The 22,113-nt window shown below is 51.4% G+C and overlaps 2 protein-coding genes across 2 annotated transcripts in view; both read left to right on the top strand.

Moving 5' to 3' along the window:
- The first annotated feature begins 270 nt into the window (after window positions 1–270).
- LOC149364541 (uncharacterized) lies at window positions 271–4,629 on the top strand. The gene is made up of 2 exons (XM_089568706.1): window positions 271–276; window positions 3,010–4,629. Exons 1-2 carry the CDS (start codon window positions 271–273, stop codon window positions 4,342–4,344), a joined length of 1,341 nt encoding a protein of 446 aa, XP_089424832.1. The 3' UTR covers window positions 4,345–4,629.
- Window positions 4,630–7,812: 3,183 nt separating this feature from the next.
- Window positions 7,813–22,113, top strand: part of anne (polyamine-transporting ATPase anne boleyn) — a 127,778-nt gene continuing 113,477 nt past the window's right edge. Inside the window, exon 1 of the mRNA XM_089574490.1 lies at window positions 7,813–8,615. Within this exon, the coding sequence (XP_089430616.1) occupies window positions 8,498–8,615 (118 nt within the window). The 5' untranslated portion in view covers window positions 7,813–8,497. The remainder of the gene's footprint in view (window positions 8,616–22,113) is intronic.

Genomic DNA, 22,113 nt, shown 5'->3' on the forward strand with positions numbered 1-22,113 from the left:
GGAACCGAGGCCGCCCCAGGATCGGCAGAGAGCTCGTGTTGTGGTGTGTGCGGCGTGATCATCCTGAGCAGCGAGGACTTGGTTCGTGGACGAACGAAGTGTTTTCACCTGGTACCCGAGGGGCGCCTACCCTCTTTGGAAGACCGTTAGGTCCTCGACAGGCGACGTCGGCGAGCAGCAACTGTCCGTAGCGACCGGGGTCCGCGGTCGTCGTCAACGTTGGAGTCCCCGTCCCTTCGCCACAGGTTTCGTAGCCTGCGACGTTACGTCATGAAGGTGAGGGATACGCGTGTACAGCCATCAGGTCACGAGCACAGCGGAAGAGCTATAGCTACCACTGCAGAACTGCCGTTATGCGCGTAAGAGCGTTCTGCAGGATTTAGCTGTGCGACCAGCCTAACTAAGGCGTCGGTTCCGTTGTTGGAAGTTCTGAGAAAAGGGACCGGTTGGACTGTAGATATGACTGATAAAAGAACTACCGGCAAAAGATTTGAGAGTGCTTGAAGTAGGGCTTTTGGGAAGCCATTTGATCACACTTTCGAAAACTCTAATGGAAAAACATATCAGTTACTTTCTTTGGGGCAGCTGCGAATCAGTGGTTTTTACTTCGCTTTGACCACAGTGCATCTTGAGCGCAAAGTTGACCATTAGCAAACTCGACGAATTATTTAACAAATAACCCCGGAGGAGATTGCAGGATTGGGCGTACAAACAAGAAGTGTTGATGCCGGATAGATTTGCAGCCAAAAACGTTTGGTGTCATTGCTCACCAGAAAGTTCGTTCTTACTCTCCAGATGAAACATTTCCTTGTGTTCCACGACGCAGAATGACTCACTGTTGCATCTATGCAATGAAAGTAAATTGCTACTGTCTGAACTGCAGTTTATTTCGGAATGCAAAAACCAAAGGGTATAGGGCACAAGAAGAGGAGGCGAAACATGGGCTCCTATAGAGAGCGCCCTCGTACAGAAGGCAAGATTCTCTCAGAGTTTAGGCCAAGAAATGATGCTGCTCTTAATTTCTGTAAAACAATCACTGCAAGAGGAGGCTGGGAATGAGCCTGAGGACGCGTATGAGCTAAGTGCTGTAACTATAAAAAGAATACCATGGAAAAAGCTGTCACTGATACATCATGCATCTCAATCGCAACTGATACTGAGAACATCGCTTTCGCAATGACACTTTGTATACTTTTAAACAAGATGAATTTATTGCTGTTTGAAAACATGTCAAACGAACACCTGTCGTTTCACCGTGCACGGCATGTACGAGACATTTAGCGCTGTATGGGGTTTGTGTACGGCCATGAAGGATCCTCGGACTTCCCAGCAGGATGACCACGGTGTAAAGTAACAACGTGTCATCTCAAGCTCTACGCACAGCCAGACAATATAAGCAATGTTTTAGTCTTTCCTAAACACTTGTGTCGACACTTTCTTCAATCATTTTCAGCTAAATGGTTGTGCGCTTAGAAGAGCAGGTTATGTAAGCTTTGAAGTTTGTTATTTGCTCCTCCGAATGTTCTGGTTGTGAAACCATTTTGCTAACCATTTTGACTGCTTTCACTGCTGCTAACGAAATGTTTTGCCATAAAACCAAGCGCCACGTTACTGGCAATAATTTAGCACTAGTATGCGCTTTTACCATGCTCTCTCATAACGAGACCCCCCCTTCCCTTCCATTGTACGATCAATAGCTTAACGAGGGTCTTGGCCCTGGCAGTCTTGATGTCATAGGCAGCAAAAGTGGGTTCTCGCTCAGCTTCCGCACTCACCGTTCGATCACGTTCCCCGCAACACTCGTGGTAATACAGGACGCACAGAGCTGGTCAAAAGTTCACAGGCCATTTGAGTGCCATACCCTGCCACTTATGGCAGCAATATAGCTATCAAGGTTCTCAGAGGTGAGAATGATATTTCTCCTATCCTCTGTAGAGTTTTGGGATTGGGGGGTGTCGTAGCTGCCCAATTATAGCGCTCGAAAGGAGACCCTGCGGCCTGAGAACTTTTGGCCGACCCTACTACGTCCGCCGCTATGGGTGCGTGTGGCGCTGGTGAACACTCTCAAGGTTAGTTTTAATGTAACATATATAGCCCGGAAAGAATAAGTTTGGACAGCTGCCACCGTAGCTCAGTTGTAAGAGTACCGGACGCGCGAAATTCGGAGGTCGAGGGTTCGGATCCCACCTGTGGCATGCGGTTATTTTCCGTCCTACCTTCCAGTCAGTTACCTTTCATTGATGAAATAATTACACCACTAATTTCGCATGGATCAACACCACAAAAAAAAAATAAAAATATGGGAACATTCCTCTATGTTCCTTGGTTTCGATGACTGTTAGCTTCCTTTATATGTATACATCATAACGACATCTCCCCATTTTTCCTTCTATTGTCCCTTACCGACCGTCACAGCGTCAGCGAAATTTCTCATTGAATTTGACTGAGTATTTGCCGCTTTACTGGAACGCGCACTAAACCCACATACTCAGCTAGAAAGGCGGTGTACTCAAAGTATTTGGGGCTAAGGACTATATATAGGTACCTGTCACACTTCGTAAGGTGCGACCGCCAGAGCTTTTGGGCTTTCACTTTACTCCTACGAGGCGCTGCGGATTAGCCTTTGAGCAAACGTTTTCAGACGCAGGCGGGGATCCTGAATTCCGGCCAACTGGGCACCTTTCTATGAGAAATAGCTTTGCTTGCGCTTTTCTTCATTCCACAACATCCACTGAGTTCGCAAAGTGATGGCATAAGTGGCAGAGCTGGCGCCATAAATTTCCGGGCGAGAACTCGCGTGATAGCAGCAGTGAACTTCTAGGTTTATAAAGGGTTGCTTTAAAATTACTTTTTCTGATCATTACCTAAAAGCTAGCGCTGATTTTACATCCAGTACAAAACGAATAGCGTACTCTATCGTCTAACGGCGAAATGAAGTCCAACAAAAACAAGCCAGTTGCGCTCGGCCATGACAGTGTCCTGCATGTCTTTCCTCTCTAACCTTTGCAGCGACCACAGCTGCTCCTGTGCGGCCTGGCCCTCTGCCTTCTAGTGCCGTCCAGCTCCGAGTCGAACCCTTCGGATTCCACCGCAGTCGAGGGACCTCTACACCGGGTCCCGCTTTCCGCTCTACAGACATCCGAGTCCGTCGCGTACCACGTACCGGCGAACCCCCCTGTCGTCTCCAGCGGTGGCAGCTCGGGCGGCTCGGCTTCGCATCATTCGCTCTACCAGCCGCAGACGACGGTGTCACCAAACCGGCGGTTCCCGGCCATCGCCATGTTGTTCCCCACGACACTCACACCCTTCTCGTCACCCAACTCCTCGCCTCCTCTCGTCCACCACCACTTGCGAAGCGAGTCGTCGTCGGGGGCGTCCAAGTACCACAGCGCCGAGCAGTATGAGCCGCGGAGGCCGTCGGTAAGCCAGTACGGCAGCGAAGTGTCCCGACCGTTGCGCCGCGAACCGCAGCACATCTACGGGTCCTTGTCGAAGTCGCCGTACAGTTACGCTCCGGGAAGCCCGCTCGACATGGTGGACAAGAGACCGCAGGAGGTTAGCTACGACGTGCCCCCCGTCGTCCCGGACTCGCCGCCCCGCTTCCTCTACGAACGCCCCCTGGTGGACCACGAGCGACCCCACGCACGCCCACTCACTTCCATCGTGGAACCGCCCCAGTATTCAGAGCATGGCCGTGAGCGACCTCAGATCCAGCAGCAGACACCCCACCAGCAGGCTCAGACCCTCTACGGCTCACCCAAGTTCACGTCCTCGCAACTCAGGTCCAGCGGCCAGTACCAACAAGTGGTGACCGAGAAGCCGACTCCTCAAGCCCCTCCAGCGCCTCCGAGCTACGTCAGGCCCGTCAAGTACTCTAACGGTTCGCCGTCGCAGAGTCCATCTTCTTCCGGTTCCGGAAGCGTCAATGGCGGCGGAGCAACCACAGCGGACGATGTCTACGGAGTGCAGCAGCCTTCTTCGGGGTACCACCACCGGGGAAGCTCGGGAGGAAGCTCCAGGCCCGAGATAGCGCAGCACCAACCGGAGTCCCGGATCCCGGACCAGGACGATCAGCAGCCGCCGTCCAGGAAGCTGCATCCGCAGGCAGAGGCTAGTCCTCTGTACACCCGCTACAACAAGAACTCTCAGGAGAACACCCGGATGGAAGACTCGCCGTCTGCCGAGAAACAGACGCCCAGCTACCAGAGCTACCCCGTAGGCCTGTATGGCGGCGGGAGTTCGGACGGAGGTCGCAACACAAGGCGGCGGTACAACCTGGTCTACATCCCTGTCGACGTCTTGAAGAAGCTCCTCACGGAGGCTGGTTACCGGAAGAAGAAGTAGATGGCGCGTCAACGCCTGTGTGCTCCTTGCGAAGCGACGCGCGAACTTGAACTTGAGAAACTGTGGGCCGCGGTGATTGAGCGCGAGTGTGTCTGGTGTTGTGTTTTGTGCGTTTATTATTATTATTATTGTAATAATTATTATTTTCCGTTCGTTGCAACGTATTGCATGGTGGGCTTCAGTCGCATGCGCACCCTCTCACCCATTTCCCTGCTTGTTCAGACATTGTGAGGCGTCGATCGAGAAACGGTCTCTTGAGTCACGCGTCTTGACACCGTCACAGATTACCAGCGTCGACAGACATATCTGCGCGATGAGCAACACTGAGAAATAGAAGCCGGCAGCCGTTGAGCACGGTTTTCACTCTTATGTGAACACCTCAAGTTCTTCATAGAACACTTCAGTACGTTTAGTTTCGGGCGGTCCTGATGCTATTCCTACCCACCGGTACTCCGAACATTGAACGAATGGTAACGGAGCCAGCACACTGAGATTAAATGCGTTCGTTCGGTTGAAACGAGAGTTCCACAAGTATAGGACAGTTCTCAGACATCGTTACATAACTTTAGAAACTACGGCTCCTTTGCCCACCTTCGGAGGTCGTACCACTCACAATATACTGCACCATGACCATCTCAAAGCAATTTCTGTCCTTGAACACTCGTCGGCGCTGGTCAAATCTTGCGGAACGTCGCCAACGCTCGCCTTGAGTGGGTGGCTGTTTTCAGGTGGAACGGCTACTATATGTATACCAGAACAGCCCGGTTCTACGCGCATTAAATGTCACGTCGCCGACAAGGAAGTTGCGCCTCGCGAAGTGCATCCTTTTCGTGACGGGCGAGCTGTGGAAGCAGATGGAGAGCCACAACAGTGTTCATCAGGAAGCGACTGACACAGGACCGTGCGAACCACCTCATTCGAGTCACTCGGCAAAACTGTTGCCACTCATTTCCTGTTTTTTTTTTTTTCGTGTACAAATAAAATGAAAAATGTCACAGCGACTTGCTATCTTCCTTGTCTGCTCTTTTCGTTCCTACTGTACTCTTCTCTGGACAAGTCGAACTCGAAGGAGACTGAAAATGTATTCGAATTATTTTGAGTTTAAGTTAAGGGCTCGCTTTTTAACACTACAGGTGTTGAATGGACTCAAGCGTCGGTTCGAATAAACCGGAAGTTCGAATTAAGCGAGTTCGAATCAACGAGGTTCCACTGCTTTAGCCGACCATGTAAATTAGAATCACGTGGATGCTTTATGTTTCCGTTATAAATTCCTACCAGTAATTTTGACATATTTCATACCAACAGCCATCCATCTCCGAATAAAAATGCTGCATGATCTGCGTCCAGTTTCTGGAGACGCATGATATGAGCATACCTTTGTTCGGGATGGTAGCGAGCGTCATCATGGCACCGCTTTTTAAGGTTTTTGTTCTCAGAAACCGTAATTCCGGGTAAATAAGTTCCTAATACTTTGCTTTCCTTTGGAATATTAACTATGCAATTGTCACGAATATTCGCAATACGTATTTCTTACTTTTTCGCCAACAGTCCTCCAGTCATCTATCGCAAATTTGTACTGCAGATTATTTCACATTTCTCCTACTATCTTTAAATCTCGAGGCTTCGGGAGTGTCATCCAGGGCAGCATCTGTACCTGAATGGATACTGCTATATCTTAATGTTGTGTCCCCTTATTGCTTTTGTGTGGACACGACACTTAACAATATGTGTTTTCAGCTTGGTACCTACGTATGGTATGTATCAGCCATCATCTCATCATAATTTCTCCATTATAGCACTGCGTCCTGAGAAAGAGCCCGGTCAGCCTCAAATAGCCGAAGAGTGTTTATTGAATTGCGATAAAACATTCCCAGCGTAACTTTATCTGCCCCTCTATACAAGCCTGCAGCATAGGCTTTTATTTTCTTTTTTCCCTTCATACTGTTTCCGCCTGACCCCCTCTCTGCGTGCCCATTCAATGTAGAAGACTTGGGATCCCTGCCAGTTGGTACGCGGTTGAACATGAACAGCAGCAGGCTAAAAAAGCGGATAAGAGAGGAAGACGGAGCATAAGAGGTTGAGATTGTTCTAAGCTGCTGGTGGGATTAGCCTTGCGACAATTCTGCCTGCAATTGATCCACCGTAGTAGCCACACTTATATGTTAATTAAAATCGGGTATTTGAGGCGCTGGTCAGTGACTTGTCAGATCTACGTCACCATGCAGCCAGTCCCCTACTGTAGCCATGAAATGCTGCTGTCCCCATCTGGAGTGCAGATCAGAGTCTCGAGGGAGTTTTAGAAGGCGGATACGACGAAGCCTGGTTACTTACAACTGTGGTCTTATTCTAAAAAGAAACACCTAGCTAGACCATGCAGAGCGCGCGCAAGCAGTTGTGTAAACACGGCGCGGCGCAGAGCGTGTGAAACAAAAAAAAAATGAAGGAAAGAATTAACGAGAAGACAATGGCAAGAAGATCTTAGCCTGAGCGACAATTCTTCAGGAAGGTAAACTACTTTTCTGAATAGTTAAAAGCGCGCAAGCACACTGCTGATTGGTGTGCACTTTTATGAAGTTTAGAGACTATTCATTCTCAGTTCAGGCTGTGTGCGCTGACTCAGCTCTTCTGCCCACATATTTACATGCTTGCGCGCGTGTGTGTGTTTGTGTGTGAGTGTGTGTGTTTGTGTGTGTGTGTGTGTGTGTGTGTGTGTGTGTGTGTGTGTGTGTGTGTGTGTGTGTGTGTGTGTGTGTGTGTGTGTGTGTGTGTGTGTGTGTGTGTGTGTGTGTGTGTGTGTGTGTGTGTGCGTGTGTGTGTGTGTGTGTGTGTGTGTGTGTGTGTGTGTGTGTGTGTGTTTCATTATCACAGAGGTGATAATGAAAGGCGTATCCTTTATGCCCAAAGAAGCAGTAACATTTTTCAGCGCATATATTCCGGCTTGATTACGGTCACTCAGTTAAGCGAGACATCGACTCATAAAAGCGCAATATCGAATTGCGTTCTATTACAAATGCCGAAAGGCTAAAATAAGCGCTATACTTGTATTGCGCACAATGATGGATAGCTCTGCGTCGTGCAGCTCGCCCCCTTTGACAGGCCTTCATTACGCCGCCAGCATGCAATACACCCAGTTGATGCACTCTTTTTATTATTATTACTTTCTCTCACTACTCTCTTCCATGATTATGTTACAGTTCTATCATGTTTTCTCATTGCCTCCAAACAGCGTCTGACAGGCTACATTAATTGCCTGCGTATAAAAATCAGCATCGTCTCTCTCTAGGTTCACTAGCGACATCAAGAAACGAATGTGTGTTGGGTGGGATAACTTCGTAATAATGCCGCACTTTCATCTCAACTCCCAAGACCAAGCATGCAGAAACCGAAAGCGAAACTGAAACCCATCAACACGCGCCGTTATGAAGCGCCACCTACTATATGCTCGAACGCAGCGTCTCCTCGCAACGCCGGAGCAAACAAGCTCGCCCTCGCCCTGGTGGTAGGTGTCTGCTTCGGCGGTGTGCACCGATAGTGTATCGTACGGGCAGTCCCGCGGCCGGCCGTTGCCTGATATCGGATCCCCATCGGCGCTTTCGATCGAGGCTTGCGTCCCGCGTCCCGGCGACTGCTCCCCGATACCCATCCATCCAGGAAAAGCCATCCAGACGTCGCCGCCGCGCTCGCCGCTAAGCCTAGCAGCCTGTCGTGGGCGCAACCGACCCACGCTTCCTGAGCCGTACGTCGTCGCAGTTTCCGTGCGCGCGCGGCAACCGAGCACCCGCTCGGATCGTGTTGCACGTTTGTTGCACGGGCGCCGGGATTCGTCATGGAGCGCATGGACCAGCCAGAATCATCCTGACACGAGCACTGCAAGCTTAGGTCATCTGCAAAACTTACGATGTTGCCCAGATGAGACTGGCCGTGTGACTTGGGACAGGGTGATCGTGGTTTAGCGGTGTGGTTAGCGAACGCGCAGGAAACAGCTGTTCGTGTAGTAACACGTCTGCGCGCCGGTGACTGACTGGCAAGCTGGTGAGTGTGAGCGCGCCGTTGAGAGCGGTTTGCCTGAAGAGCTCGCGCTCGGGACAGTCCTTCATCGGGAGCACGTGTGTGCCTAGAACCGCTCTTGCGAGCCGCGCCAGCGCCTCCGAGCATGACCCAACGGGAACATCGATTTTTCTGCGGCCGCCGGCGGCGGCAGAATTCGGGCATACAGCTTGGACCTTGCAGCGGAACGGCGAGCCCCGAAGGCGAAGGCCTGCTTGCTCACGGTAAGCTCACTCATCACATCTTCTCTGTTTCCTCTACGCGAACTTCTAAGCGATGCGGCGCTTGCGTTGACTGCAACGAGTGCGGTGTCGGCCGCTCGATGTCGTCTGCGCCAGCGTTCACATGCGACGCACGAACCTGTTTTCTTTCCGCTAAACAAGCCTTTCGTGACGACGTCCGTTTCTGTGGCGGAAACGCTAAAACCGTTTCGTTGGGTGCGCTCGACGGAGTTTTTGTGTTTTCATCTGGAGTTGGGACTGTATAAGCGGTGGTTTTCCCGACCCTGCTCGTCGCTTTTTGTGCGTCCCCGACTTTCTCGTTGCTGTGTATGTAGCTCGACTTGTACTGCCTCGTGTATGTTGCGAAGATCGAATTCCTAAAGAGAACTAGATTTGTTACCGTGAAATGACTACTTTTATGGGTGAACCAGCTCCAAGGCTTTGCCGGCAGGCCCCTTAGCGACTCTGTCGCTGGCACGGTTTTCAAATCCCCCTCTTTCTCGGCAGGCGCGCTGTTTTGGCGCTCGGTGTCGAATGTCGCGTTACTGAGCGCTCTGTCGGGTCGTCTTCCCCTGTATTGTGCGCGTCGGCCAGGGACAATGCTCGCGCGCCGGCTTCGAATGATCGAGTTCAGCCCTTTATTCCGATCGGGTCCATATCTTCTGCGCTGTGGAGGTCAGGTTTCAGGAACGGTCTGAACCAGACGCTTCTTCGGAGATCGGTCTGTAGCGCAGCGCGGTTTCGAAGTACGATTTGACGAATCATTGGCGTACAAAAGAGAACCAGAACTTGACTTGCAGTTGCTCGAAACGGTTTCGGCCAGCATACGGTAACTGCTAAATTATTCATACTCGCAGAAACCCGAGTAAGAGCTCTGAAGAGTGACTGGAAGTTATTGTCGGCGAGCGATTGAATATCCACGCGGGGTGTTATTAGACCTCTTGTTTTGCTGTCGTCAATGCTCGCGATTGTTTTTGGCCGAGCTTCAAGACGCGTTGACGGCCCTAAGTTCCTTCAAGAGCGAGACGATTGTTCGCGCTTACGGAATGGAGCTGCTGTTTGCGCAGGCGTTGTTTTCGCGTTATAGTGCAGACTGTTGCGTAACACAGCTGCCTGTGCTTGCTGGCAGAGCTTTCGGTTGGTTTCCGTTGGCTTTTTTTTATTATTATTACGTCTAATTTTTCTTTCTCCGTCTTCTGCGCCGAAGCTCTATTCGCGTAGCTGCGTCGTCCTTTTGGGGGTTTTCCCGCCTTTACACCGTGCCACTGATGAGTTTGCTCCGAGACGCGCTTGCGTAAATGTTGCGTAATCTTGCCGGCCGGCCGCTCACTTCGACGAATCTGGTCGCGTCACACGTGACTCCGCCCAACGTGGCTGTTGGCGGGAGATTTGAATTCTTCTTTATTGGGCTTGGTGGCGCTGTGATATAAGACTGCGAAGTCAAGAGAGGAATCGTGATTATATGTTCTTTCGTACAATTCAAAGGGAATCACTTTACTTTTGGAGTTTAGGGCTGAATGTTTGGTGCGGAAATGTTGCCGACAAAAATTTGACGGCAACAGATGGCGTTTGCTGCTGCTGCTTTATTGAAGTCTAGGAAGTCGGTTGAACATATTCTTGAAATCACTCCAGCCCCCATTTCACGAGGCCTCTACAGTGACCCGATGCGGTGTGGGATTTCAGTTTTCAAAAAGTCGAAATAAAAGCGAGGTTGGGAGTTCGATAGAAGAGGCCGAGTCGAGGGAATTATCGTACACTTCCGACGAAGACACATTGGGACCGATATACATGTATTTTACAACAACTTGACAACAGTCACCTCTTCTGTATGAAAGGGGACATACTAATTGTATCATCGGTCTGGTGGTGGTGAAAACTTTTTAATAAACAACAGGAGAGTTTGCAGACCAAAAAAGGCCCTTTACATAGGTGGAGTCCTTAGTCCGGGACCCCGCTGGACGAGGCCGCTACTCGCGCCCGTTGGACTAGAGCCCTTTGAGACTCCAGCCCCGAGCAGTTGAGCAGGGCTGCCTCCCATGCCTCTCGGGAAGGGGAAGGATTGGGGGGAAGGGAAGGATTCTTTTGACAGGCCCAAACCATGTGGAAGGTATCGGAAACTTCCCCACAGTGAGGGCAGCGCCCATCAATTTTGGGGTCGAAATGTTTCACTATTGCAGGACACAACAGAGTGTTGGTCTGCAAGCGCCTCAGAGTTCGCTCATCAGCTTTACTCAGGCCCTTAGCAGGGACCGGGAAAAGACGATGGCGTTCGCAATAGTCGTCCAGAATTTCTCTGAACCGCAGAAGCGGTTGCACAATCTCCGAGCCGGAAGAGCCTGGGTGAGGTGCCCGGTAGGTAAGCGCTCGGGCAGCCGCGTCCGCAGCCTCATTACCTCTAACGCCCTGATGGCCTGGAGTCCAAACTATGCGTTTGGGCGAAGGGTCCGATTCCCTCACTGCGCGCTTTAATATACTCCAGGCTAAAGGTGAAATCTCGCCAGCCAGGTAGTGTTGACAGGCTCGACGCGAATCTGTCACGATTACCTTCGAATTCAAGTCCGAGGCGGCAAGCGCAATGGCTACTTCCTCAGCCTGTGCTGAATTTCGAGCTCGAAAGGAGAGCCCGTTAACGCATTGATCCTGGTGAACTACTGCGGCCGTGTAGAATCCATTGGGCGACGGCCCTGCCACGTCAACGTAGTATACACCCTGTTTGGATCCGTGTTGGTGTTCGAGGGCCCGAGCGCGCGCCTCTCGTCTGCCTTCATGTGTATGTGTGTCCATGTTGCGCGGGAGTGGAGGGACCCAGAGCTTGTGACGCCATAGCTCCGGAATCCGACACGTCTCCTCTGGAGTGCACTCGTGTTGGATGTGCAAGCGGTCTAGCAGGCGGCGCCCGGATGCCGTCTGCGAGAGTCGCGTATATTGGTTCACGAGGTGGGCCTCTCGTAACTCCTGGTAGGAGTTGATCACCCCCAACGCCGACAACTTAGCATTGGAGGTGGCCACTGGGAGGCCCAGTGCTCGCTTTGTAGCCTTTCTAACGATGGTGTCGATTCTTATTTCTTGTTGTTTCGTAGTGCGAAGGTAGGGAGCGGAGTAGAGGATCCTGCTGGTCACGAAGGCATGGGCGAGCCGAAGCGCGTCCCTGCCTCGCAACCCGCCGCGCTTGTTAGAAACGCGATGGATCATGCGTCCGACCTGTTCGCCTACGCGCTTGAGTTTGGCAATAGTGGATTCCGGGCTGAGCCTGTTATGGATGAACAGACCTAGTATGCGGAGCTCCCCGACCTCTTTGATGGGGCCTCCCGTCAGAGAGATGTGCAAACTCGTGTTGTCCTTAGGATCGGATCTGATGTGCAGAAGTTCCGATTTTGCGGGAGCACATTGGAGACCACAGCCGATAGCGTAGCTATCGGTTATGGTGGCGGCCCGCTGAAGGCGGTCCTCCATTTCCCCAAGGCTCCCTTCGGTAGTCCAAATTGTTATGTCGTCCGCGTATAGTGCGTGATGAATGCCTTCCACCCGGGCCAATTGGTGGGGAAGCTGCATCATGGCAATGTTGAAAAGAAGTGGCGACAAGACCGCCCCTTGGGGTGTACCCCGTGTACCCATCGTGTATGGTCCGTATTCGTCATCCTCAATCTTGAGGAAGGCCTGACGCTTGGAGAGAAAGTCTCTTACATATGTGAATGCCTTGCGCCCACAATCAGTGGTACTCAAGTTAGCCAAGATGCTGCTATGACGAACGTTGTCAAAGGCCCCCTTAAGATCAAGGGCAAGGATGGCCTTGTCGTTGTGGCGCATGGCAGTGGGTCGTATTATGTAGCGGTGTAACTGGAGGAGGACGTCTTGCGCAGACATATGCGGTCGGAACCCGAACATAGTGTCTGCAAAGAGGCCCTTGGTCTCTATGTGTGGAGAGAGGCGATCCCTAACCATCGTCTCCATAAGCTTGCCCACACAAGAGGTTAGTGAGATGGGCCTCAGGTTGTCGGTATTCACTGGCTTGCCTGGCTTAGGGATGAAAGTGACCAAGGAGGTCTTCCATTCGGGAGGGAGTGGACGCCCGTCCCAAATCTGGTTAATGTACCCTAGCAGGTGGAGGTAGGCCGAATCTGGGAGGTTGGCCAACAGATTGACTGTTATGCGATCCCGACCCGGAGCCGTACCTCGCCGCATTTTAGCTAAAGCCGCCTTAAGGTCGTGTAACTCAAAAGGGGCATCAATGTCGGGATTCGGCTTTCCCGCGTACTCGTACTCGGGCCCAACTGGGTCCTCTATGCGGCAGAGATATCTGTCGCACAGGGTGTCCGCGAGTTGAGCCGTCGTACCTTGGTACCCGTGCAAAGCCCGCCGGAGCTGTCTTTGCGTCTCCCCTCTCGTTTGAGTGGGGTCGATGAGACTGCGAAAGAAGCGCCATGTTCCTCTCGAGCTCATCTGACGCGCTGCCGAATTACACTTCTCTATCCAGTTTGAATCGGTGAGCTGGGCAGCATACGCCGCAGCCTGCTCCGTGAGGTCGACAATGCGAGCTTTAAGTTTGCGATTCAGCTTTTGCTTCTTCCACCGTTTGGTAAGACTCCGGCGAGCCTCCCACAAGTGCAGGAGGTGATTGTCCACTGCAGGGATCTCTTCAGTGGTCTGAAGTGTCGTGACGTGTTGTCTTTGTATTGTGTCTAATTGCTTTGCCCACTCCGCATATCCGCCGGATAAGAGCACGGGAGGTATCTCTTTTGTTCGAAACTTATGCCAATCGGTCAATTTAGTGTGGCCCCACTTTTTGCGAGCCGCCTTCGCCAGAAGAGTGACCCGGAGAAGGCAGTGATCGCTACCAAGAGTCTCTCCCAGGTTCTCCCAGGTAGCGTCTCTGGTGTTCGTAACGAGAGTCAGGTCAGGGCATGTGTCTCGCGTAACCGAGTTGCCCACACGTGTGGGACAACACGGATCCGTGAGGAGTGTAAGACGAAGTGTGGAGATGAGCTCCGCCAGCTTGCGTCCTCTGGCCTTCTCAAAGTGGTAGCCCCAATGTAGGCTTGGAGCATTGAAGTCCCCAACGATCACTAGAGGTTCCTTGTCAGCCGATTTGAGCGCGCGGTAGAAGATTTCGTTGAAGGTCACGCGCGGCTTATGCGGGGGGCAGTAAATGTTAAGGACATGTATTGATGGGTCGCGGCGCTTGAGCGGCAGGACCTTGACCATACTGTATTCCTGTTCAGTCTCCAGTTCGAGGTCTACTGGGACTGCGGTGTACGCTTTGTTCACCAGGATGCACGTTGTAGGACCGCCTTGAAACGAGCTATACCCTGTGAATTTAGCATCTGCGCCGGGTTCCTGAAGAGCTAGGAGCGCCGGTGCGGTACCGAGAGACTGCAGGTAGAGCTGGAGGTGTGACCGTTTTTTCCAGCTCCGTAGACCCCTGCAGTTCCACTGTATGATCTCGAATTGCTCCGAATTGTTGTTGGCTTTCCGCTGGGGTCGGCTAGCCATCGTGAACGTGATTATTTAATTTTGGGGGCCAGGTCCCACCCCCGAAGGTGATGGGGCCTCAGGCAGAGGCACCAGCACGTCCGGAGAGAGAGCGGCCGGAATGTTTTCTAGTGAGCCTGTGGCCTGGCGAAGGACCACCTTCCGCCTGCGGAGGTCTGGTCGCGGAGACCGCGAGCGGGAGCGGCTTTGACTGAGTTGAGCTTCAATTTGGTCCTGAACGACAGAGAGAGCTGTCTCAGTAACCTGTGCCACTATAGCAGGCATGATTTTTGCCAATTCGGCCTGAAGAAGTTGCTGAATGGAGCCCCGGACCGCTTCCATGATTTTACCTGGCAGAGCATCAATTTCGCTCTCCAGGTTGTACAGGCGGCTCTCCACCATTGGCAGCCTACCAACCACTGTGCTCGCCGACTGCTGCGACACGCTTGTCAGCCCAGATGCGACCGAGGCATTCTCATCTCGGTCCTCCGGCTCGGCTAGTTCTATAGGCTCGGAAGGACCAGCTTGATGTTCTTTACGTCCCTCTAACTTAGCCTCCAGCTCCTGAATTTTCCGCACTAGGAATTCTGTTTGGCGCCTAAGTTCAACATTTTGCCTCTGTAGGGCGGCTTCCGTAGGGGAGAGGGAGGGAGAAAGAGGCCCGGAGGCAGCCCTAGCCCAATCGCTCACCTTGTTTTGGGCGGTCGCTAGAGGCGGGAAATCCCCAGCGCTGAAGTTCGGCGACCTCGCCTGGGTCCCGGACTTCACAGCCGTCTTGACATGACCGGACTTGCCCGGCGCAGAAGTGGACTTGCTGTCCTTGGCATTGGTGGGCGGAGCTTGCTTCTGAGCCGACTTCCGCTTGCTTTGACTCCGTGATGGTCCCGGCTTGATCGGTTTCCGGTACTTGCCGACGCAGCCGGCAGCACCGGTGAAGTGGGCACCCGCGCACAGCAGACATCGGGGGGTGCACTCATGTTGTGGTATGCCCTCGGGTGTGGTGGCCACCTGAGAGCCGCAGAGGCCGCAGCGTCCCGACTGCGGCCGCGGGCAGATGTCAGCCCGGTGCCCCACCGTGCCGCATCGATGACAGGCGGGGATCGTCTTCTTGTACAGTCTCACAGGAATGCCCTGGTCGCTGCAGAAGATTTGGCGGGGTACCTTCTTCCCTTGAAAGGTGACCACTGCGATGGCGGTGCCGCCCAGCTTGCGCACAGAAAGTATTTCTCCGTGTCTCCACTCCAGCTTCTGCTTGAGGGAGGCCGACGTTTCGCCGGGGTGAACGTTGATCACTCCCTTGCAGACCTCGCCAGAAGCCTTGGCGTGCCCGCGAAACAGAAGCTGGCGGTCGCCGACCGTCAGCGTGACATCGCCGAGGAGCTTCTCAGCGGCTGGCACAGAGTTCACGCCACACACCAGCACATTTTGGTCCCACACGGGCCATACAGAGAGTTGCACCTCTCCACAGTCCCGTATGATGTTGCGCACGGCAACTCCGGCTTCACCTGGAGCGAAGGTGGCCTTCAGATCCAGCGTCTCGCGTGGCTTGAGCACCACGATGAGGTCGTCGCGTCCAATGCGCGGCGTCTGCTGCGGCCGCCACTGGGGTTTGCAAGTTGCACCCTTCAAGGCCGCGCCACCGACACTTCCTTGCGAAGCGTGCGGGGACCGAACTGCCGCCTGGTGCTGGGTAGGTCGGTAGTAATCTTGGCAAGGGTTCGAGATGATTCTTTCCGGTTTGTGGATGCGTTTAGGACCTAAAACTTGTCACTGTAACAAATCTGCCCCCCCCCCCTTTTTTTTTTTGTTCACAAAGATAATTAGAAGTTAATGTGAGGGAGAGAAAAGGGAAAAGAGTGGTCCAATTTGTCGGTCATCTAAGCTGCATTACATTGACTGGTGCTACTGTGCGGTCCGGTCAGTAAACGAAAGGAAATGAAGCACCAGTTCTGTCGCGTCAGCCAAAAGTGTCCGCAATTTTTTCCCGCGTGATTACGTCGTTCTCTGAAGTTAAATGTGTGTGAGTGGGATTGTGACAGATAGTGTGTGATAAGGTGTTGCGTTGGAAAAATTTGGTTGATGGGGTTTAATTAGTTAATAAATACGGAAAAAAACACACATGTCAAAATAACGTGGACGTCAGAACAACTGCGGACGTCGATATAGTATGTGGACGTTTTGCTTTCGCATTGCTCCAGTGCGGGTTGTCGCAGTGATCTCAGAAGGTTTTTGCTCGGTGGCTGTGTTTGTGTTTTGCTCACGAAAGCCACAGTATCACTACAGTTATGCACTAAGAATGTAAAAGAAACTGATATCTATCCTCTGCGCGCCACCGCCCCTTACAAAATTTTTTTAGACAGTCTATAGACTGTCCATAGACTTCTGCCTGTAAAGTATATAGACTGTCTATAGACAAATCTTAGATGACAGTCTACAGGCAATACAAATGCTATAGAGAGTATACCGGGTGTTTTTTTTTAGAAGGTCCAAAATTTTTAAAGAAAGGTAAATTCCTTTAGATTTATTTTAACCCTGGGGCTATACTGAGGGCTACGGCGGACACCAGGTAAGAGGCAAACTACTTTAATTAGTTCGCTTATTAACTGAATGCGTTAATTAACTTTTGTAATTTTTATTTTAGGGGATATGTTGTATTAGCAGAATTGGAGATCGTCTTCCAAACAGTCCAGCCAAGAAAAAAGATTTTCATGAAAAAAATTTTTGCGCGCGTAACGAAGCGAGAAAAAGTCACCCTGGTAGGCAGCTTCACACTGTAACACAGCGTATGTGAGCGCCTGTGACGTAGCTCGCTCCGCCCTGCACTTTGTGTCAATGCGTTTTTGTTCCAACACGGCATTCCGTGAGGCCGCGGAGCGAAGCGAGATAAGCAGCGATAGCGCAGGCCGCCAGTCCGGAACGCGTGACGCAAAGCGCAGGGCGGAGGGAACTACGTCAGAGGCGCTCCCGCCGCTGCGTTACGGTGTGAAGATGCCTACCAGGGTGAATTTTTCGCGCCTCGTAACGTGCATGAAACATTTTTAATTAAAATTGTTTTTTCTCAGTTGGACTGTTTAGAGGACGATCTCCAATTCTGCGAATACAACATATCCCCTAAAACAAAAATTAGAAAAGTTAATTAACATATTTAGTTAATCAGCGAACTAATTAAAGCAGTTTTACTCTTGCCTGGCGCCCGCCGTAGCCTCCAGTATAGCCCCAGTGCTAAAATAAATCTAAAGCAATTTACCTTTTTTTAAAAATTTTGGACCTTCTAAAAAAAAACACCCTGTATAGACTGTCTATAGGTCTATGGCCATACACTTTTAGGAGACTTTTGTCTATAGACTATGAATAAGCAAAAAGAAATATCTATAGGAAGGCAACAGGCTCTATAAGAAGTCTTTAGATTGTCTATAAAACATTTTTATAAGGGGCGAGATAAAAAAGAAAAGAATGCACGTGTTCATTAAGCAGGAAACGCTGTATAGTCTTGCTTGCTGGCAACGCGACAGGCACACTCCGCAAGCGAGTCGTGTCGCGGGCTGCATGTTCTTCCAGAGCGTTGCTGCTGACAGGCGAAACCTCTGCGGCGCGTCTCACCGCCCGAGCGTTTCCGGTTTCGCAGATACAGTCCAGATACTCCGTGCGTAGGCGAGGAGGATTCGCACGTGAGCGGTCCTTTGATTCGACGATAAGCCCGTAGCGTAGCCTATATATGACGCCGCCGCTGTTTCCTCGCGTCGCACAAACCGCATCCGGTGCTGTGGCTCATATGCGGCAGAGCCATAGAATGAAGGTTGGCGTCAGTATTACGATCCTTAACGCTAACGGCCGCCGCGGTGGCTCAGTGGTTATGGTGCTCTGCTGCTGACCTAAAAGACGCGGGTTCGATCCCGGCCGCGGCGGCTAGAATTTCTTTGGAGGAGAAATTCTAGGGGCCCGTGTACTGTGCGATGTCAGTGCACGTTAAAGAACCCCAGGTGGTCGAAATTTCCGGAGCCCTCCACTACGGCGTCTCTCATAGCCTTAGTCGCTTTGGGACGTTAAACCACATAAACCAAACCTAACGCTAACGGACGAATTCATCGCGAGTGGACTGCGGCACTGAACGGCTGGGCCGCTCTAACTAGGAGTTGGACTTATCGTTTCTTTTTTATTTCGGAAAGCAGGTTTAAGTTGCTTTTTTTTTCGGCGATTTAATATTGCTGGCGTTTCTGGTTAATTTTTTGTTTCCTGCACGATTTTTTTACCACTAATTAACGTGCAAACGTAGTACTTAGAGCTGTGTATGTAGAAGAAATTGCTATCGTCATTAAAGAGCAACTCGTTACGTGGAGGTATCCGGCAGAAAAAAACGGAAGTTTGAGTCTACGTCTGTGATCTAGGTGGACATGTTATCGGTAGGCTCTCGCGCTGGGTTGAGCGAGTGGGAGGGGCATCACGTTGATGGAACTGGGCTCAGTGGTTTCGTGGCAGTGTTCTACATGCAATTGATTAGCCTACTGAACCGACTAACTTCGCTAAGCAGGTGATTGTGATAGTGAACAAACAGTGCTTAGTTGAAAGGCAGCGAGGTGGTATTGCTTCCAGGTGTGCAAGGTGTGCAAGATGAGCGATTTGAGCAGTACCTCAAATCGCTCATCTGCGCTGCTTGTCCAACAGTAACATCGTCGCGTCATGTGCCTGCCTTCACTACTTATAGTTTATTTCAACTCTGAATGTACTGTACGTCTCACTCAGCAGCCAGATAGCTAAGCCTTGCATGAAAATAATACTGACGTTTTTCGCTTAGAACCGAATTTCGAAAACTGAATTCGGCTTACTTTTGTCTAGCTTTTTTTCGGTTTAAACCGAAAAGTCCAGTTCCTAGCTATAACCAACGTTTTTCAATGCTTCAATGCCGGAAAAGCTGCGCGGAGACTTCTTCAGCCCAGCGCGCAGGAATCCCGAGGTGCAGTGTTTCCACGATGGGTTCCGCTTTGACACACGTGTATTCACAGTGGTTTACAAGGAAGTAGAGTAGTTAAAGAAAAACAGCATGTGAAAATACGCAGAAAGAAAGGAGGAATGTTGGTAAAGGAAGCATGGATTGCGTCTTGGAGGGTTTATGGGCCGTTAGGGAGAGGGCACACTCGGCCCACTATAACGGCTTTTGTCCGGCAGGTGTCGGGCTGCCACTTCGGAGTTGTGTCGCAGTATTAAGCGCCGAGTAAGTCAGTTGCCGCTGTAGAGGAGCGGTGAAGGCGTCGAACTAGACGTTCAGCAAACCTTTGACCTGTCGCACCATCAATAAGTGAGCGGAAAAGTCCCACTGCCTCTATACTCGTTCCCGGACACTTGTCGCTGTTCAGGCGCGAAATCGGCGGGATTGGAGAACCCCATCGGACGTCACTCTAGTCGGATACAACTCAAGAACAAAGCGGCGTCGACCCGTTGTATGAAGCCGCGGTCAGCCGCCTTGCTACTTGCTAGCGTAGCATCACAGGTGGCTTGCAGCTGCGAAGCATTTGACCGCGACGTCCTTGGAGGGTCGCTTGCTGCCCTGGACGTCGCCGTTACTGCTTGCTGAACTGTTGTGCGAACTTAGAGCGAGCCCGGTTCAGTGGATTGCGCGGGCTCTCTGCACGGGCTCGGTGTAGGTGCGTGCAACAGTACTGCGAACAATATGGCGGCGCCGGTAAGAACCTTATTGGCCTGAGGGGGATGTGTGTTGACCTCGCGGACATTGTTCGCATATCCAAACGAAGTTTATCGACTGGTGCGATTAGAGAGCTCTCAGTCCAAGCCTGAGGTAGGCATCAAGGAAACGGGACAAAGAGAAGACAAGCGCTTGTCTTGTGCTCATATCCCCCTGTGGCCTTCATCTTCGTGATAATCACTTTCGCGTAGCTGTGAACAGCAACAGGTCCTGAGTCAAGACAAACACTGTACTTGTAGATGCGCCCTTGTGTGTCTGTAGTGAGTCATCGTCTTCCCTTGCTTGCTTCTGGCTGCGCCAGACTCGGGACAGCGCCGTGGGAATGTCGTCGTTCGTCCCCGTCCTTCGTTCGCTTGTCGGTCGGTGTTTCTTTTTGTTGTTGTTGTCACTCGGGGCCAACTGTGTACGGCCTACCCTTTGGATGAAGAGCAACCGTGCTTTCGCCGAACGAACGGGACGCTCCGAAACGAGCAAGACTTGTTCCCGATGACTCGCGCCACGGACTTGGGTCTGTCCGTGATGCTAATGCGCTTCTCAGTTTGTTCCCTTGCACAGTTGACAGTTCTATCCCATATAAAAGTGGTCTATAGATTTCTCATAGACTCTATTGCCTTCCTGTAGATGTTTATTCTAGTCTATTCATAGCCTATAGACATTGTATAGACAAACGTCTTCTAAAAGTGCATAGCCATAAATCTATACATTGTTTATAGACTGTCTATAGGATTTGTATTGGCAATAGACTATTATCTGCGATTGGTCTGTAGACAGTCTATAGACTTTATAGACAGAAGAAATTTTTTGTGATGATAGCAAACCACAGCGTGTGAAATTAACACTGAGCTATCACACCCTCATCCTCTTATCCTTTGTAGGATTGCCCGGAATCGAAAGGTTAATTGCTAAAATTGCCTGGCTATAAACCCGGGCCAGTCGGCGTTGATGACCCTGGCGCAGGATATCCTCCGAAGCTTCATGCTTCGTCGCAATAAAGTTCCTTTCTCTCTCTCTCTCTCTCTATTTGTTCGTCACCAGTCGCTCACGCAATATGTGCTAAAATGCACATGTACGGCAGTAGCATCCGGAGTTTCGCGACTAAATGTGTGACTTTTTTCGCTTTTTATATTCTTTTCTTTTTCTCGCGGCCTTTGCAGTCGTTCGCTCTCACGGCGCAGGAGGCTAAACAGGTGCGTCGTGTCGCTGTCAAGCGCCCCATTTGTGGCCGACGCATCAGCACCTCTCTTCCGCGCGCTGCTTCTTTCTTTTCGTTCGTTCCGTTTTCCTTCTTGTTGGCATTGGCCAGCTCCCCCTACGACGACTTGCGGTGGTGACGTCACGTACCGCGCTCCCTGTGCATGCACTCTGCTCCGCGTCCCCGTCGCGCCGCTGTCTTACAGGGGCAACTTTTGTTTGCGCGGGAAAATGCATGGGCGCGCCAGCAGCTTCCTCCGATTAAGGGCGCGTGCGTTGGCGACCTCTTCTCACTACGCCGCGCCTTGTGCGGGGGAGAATTAAGTGCGTGTGTGGTTCGTGGTTGTTCGCGTTCCCCGTCACGCGGTTCGCCGCTCTGCTAACCATGCACCCATGCAACACAGGTAATCGGCCCAATATAGCGAATGGATGGCTTCACTCTGTCCCTTTGCAGGACCAGTTTTGCCAATACATTTCCAGTATTTGGTCGATTAGCCGCGCTGCTGGGGGAAAGAGTGTCTAGCTGATTGGCTCCAATGTCGCGGAGAACTTACGCGACAACCGGAATTGTGGTTGTAATTAGTTTGTGGTTTTCGGTGACGAAAGAAAGCTACAGGAAAGAAAAAAGAAACATACACCGTGTGTCTTTCTTTCTCTTTCTCTTTTTTTAAGGGCAACTCAGGAGGTTTTAGAATTCGATGAGTTTAGAGGAGCCGAATGTGTGAAACTTGAGGATAAAGCATGCGGAGTCTTTTTATTTTTTGCGCTAGCGTTTGAAATGATGATAAAATAATGGCCGATTGAAATCGCAACCGCCTTCAAGCTTCTCCGCAGCGCACAGCGATGGGCAGAGGAAAGTTCTGCCAGGTGGCTCTGGCGGAGGCCGCAGTGATGACGTCACGTTCGGCGGAGCCGTTTCAAGGAAGAAAACGAATGCCGTCGAAGGTGGAGCTCACGAAGCGCTGTTTGTCGGCATCGGTGATGATGCACGGCGGCATGTAGGCGAAGGCAACGGACGTCTGAAATTTCGGCAGCAGTGACCTTACCGCGAGTTTTCCCGCACTCCTCCGACGTAGTGAGGAGAAGCCTGAGTGTCGTCGCTGTTTTAATCGGTGGTTACGTCAGCATTTTAAACGCTAGCGC

The sequence above is a fragment of the Amblyomma mixtum genome, chromosome 2 (assembly GCF_055824585.1).
Source record: "Amblyomma mixtum isolate Tamu chromosome 2, ASM5582458v1, whole genome shotgun sequence".
Classification (NCBI taxonomy): domain Eukaryota; kingdom Metazoa; phylum Arthropoda; class Arachnida; order Ixodida; family Ixodidae; genus Amblyomma; species Amblyomma mixtum.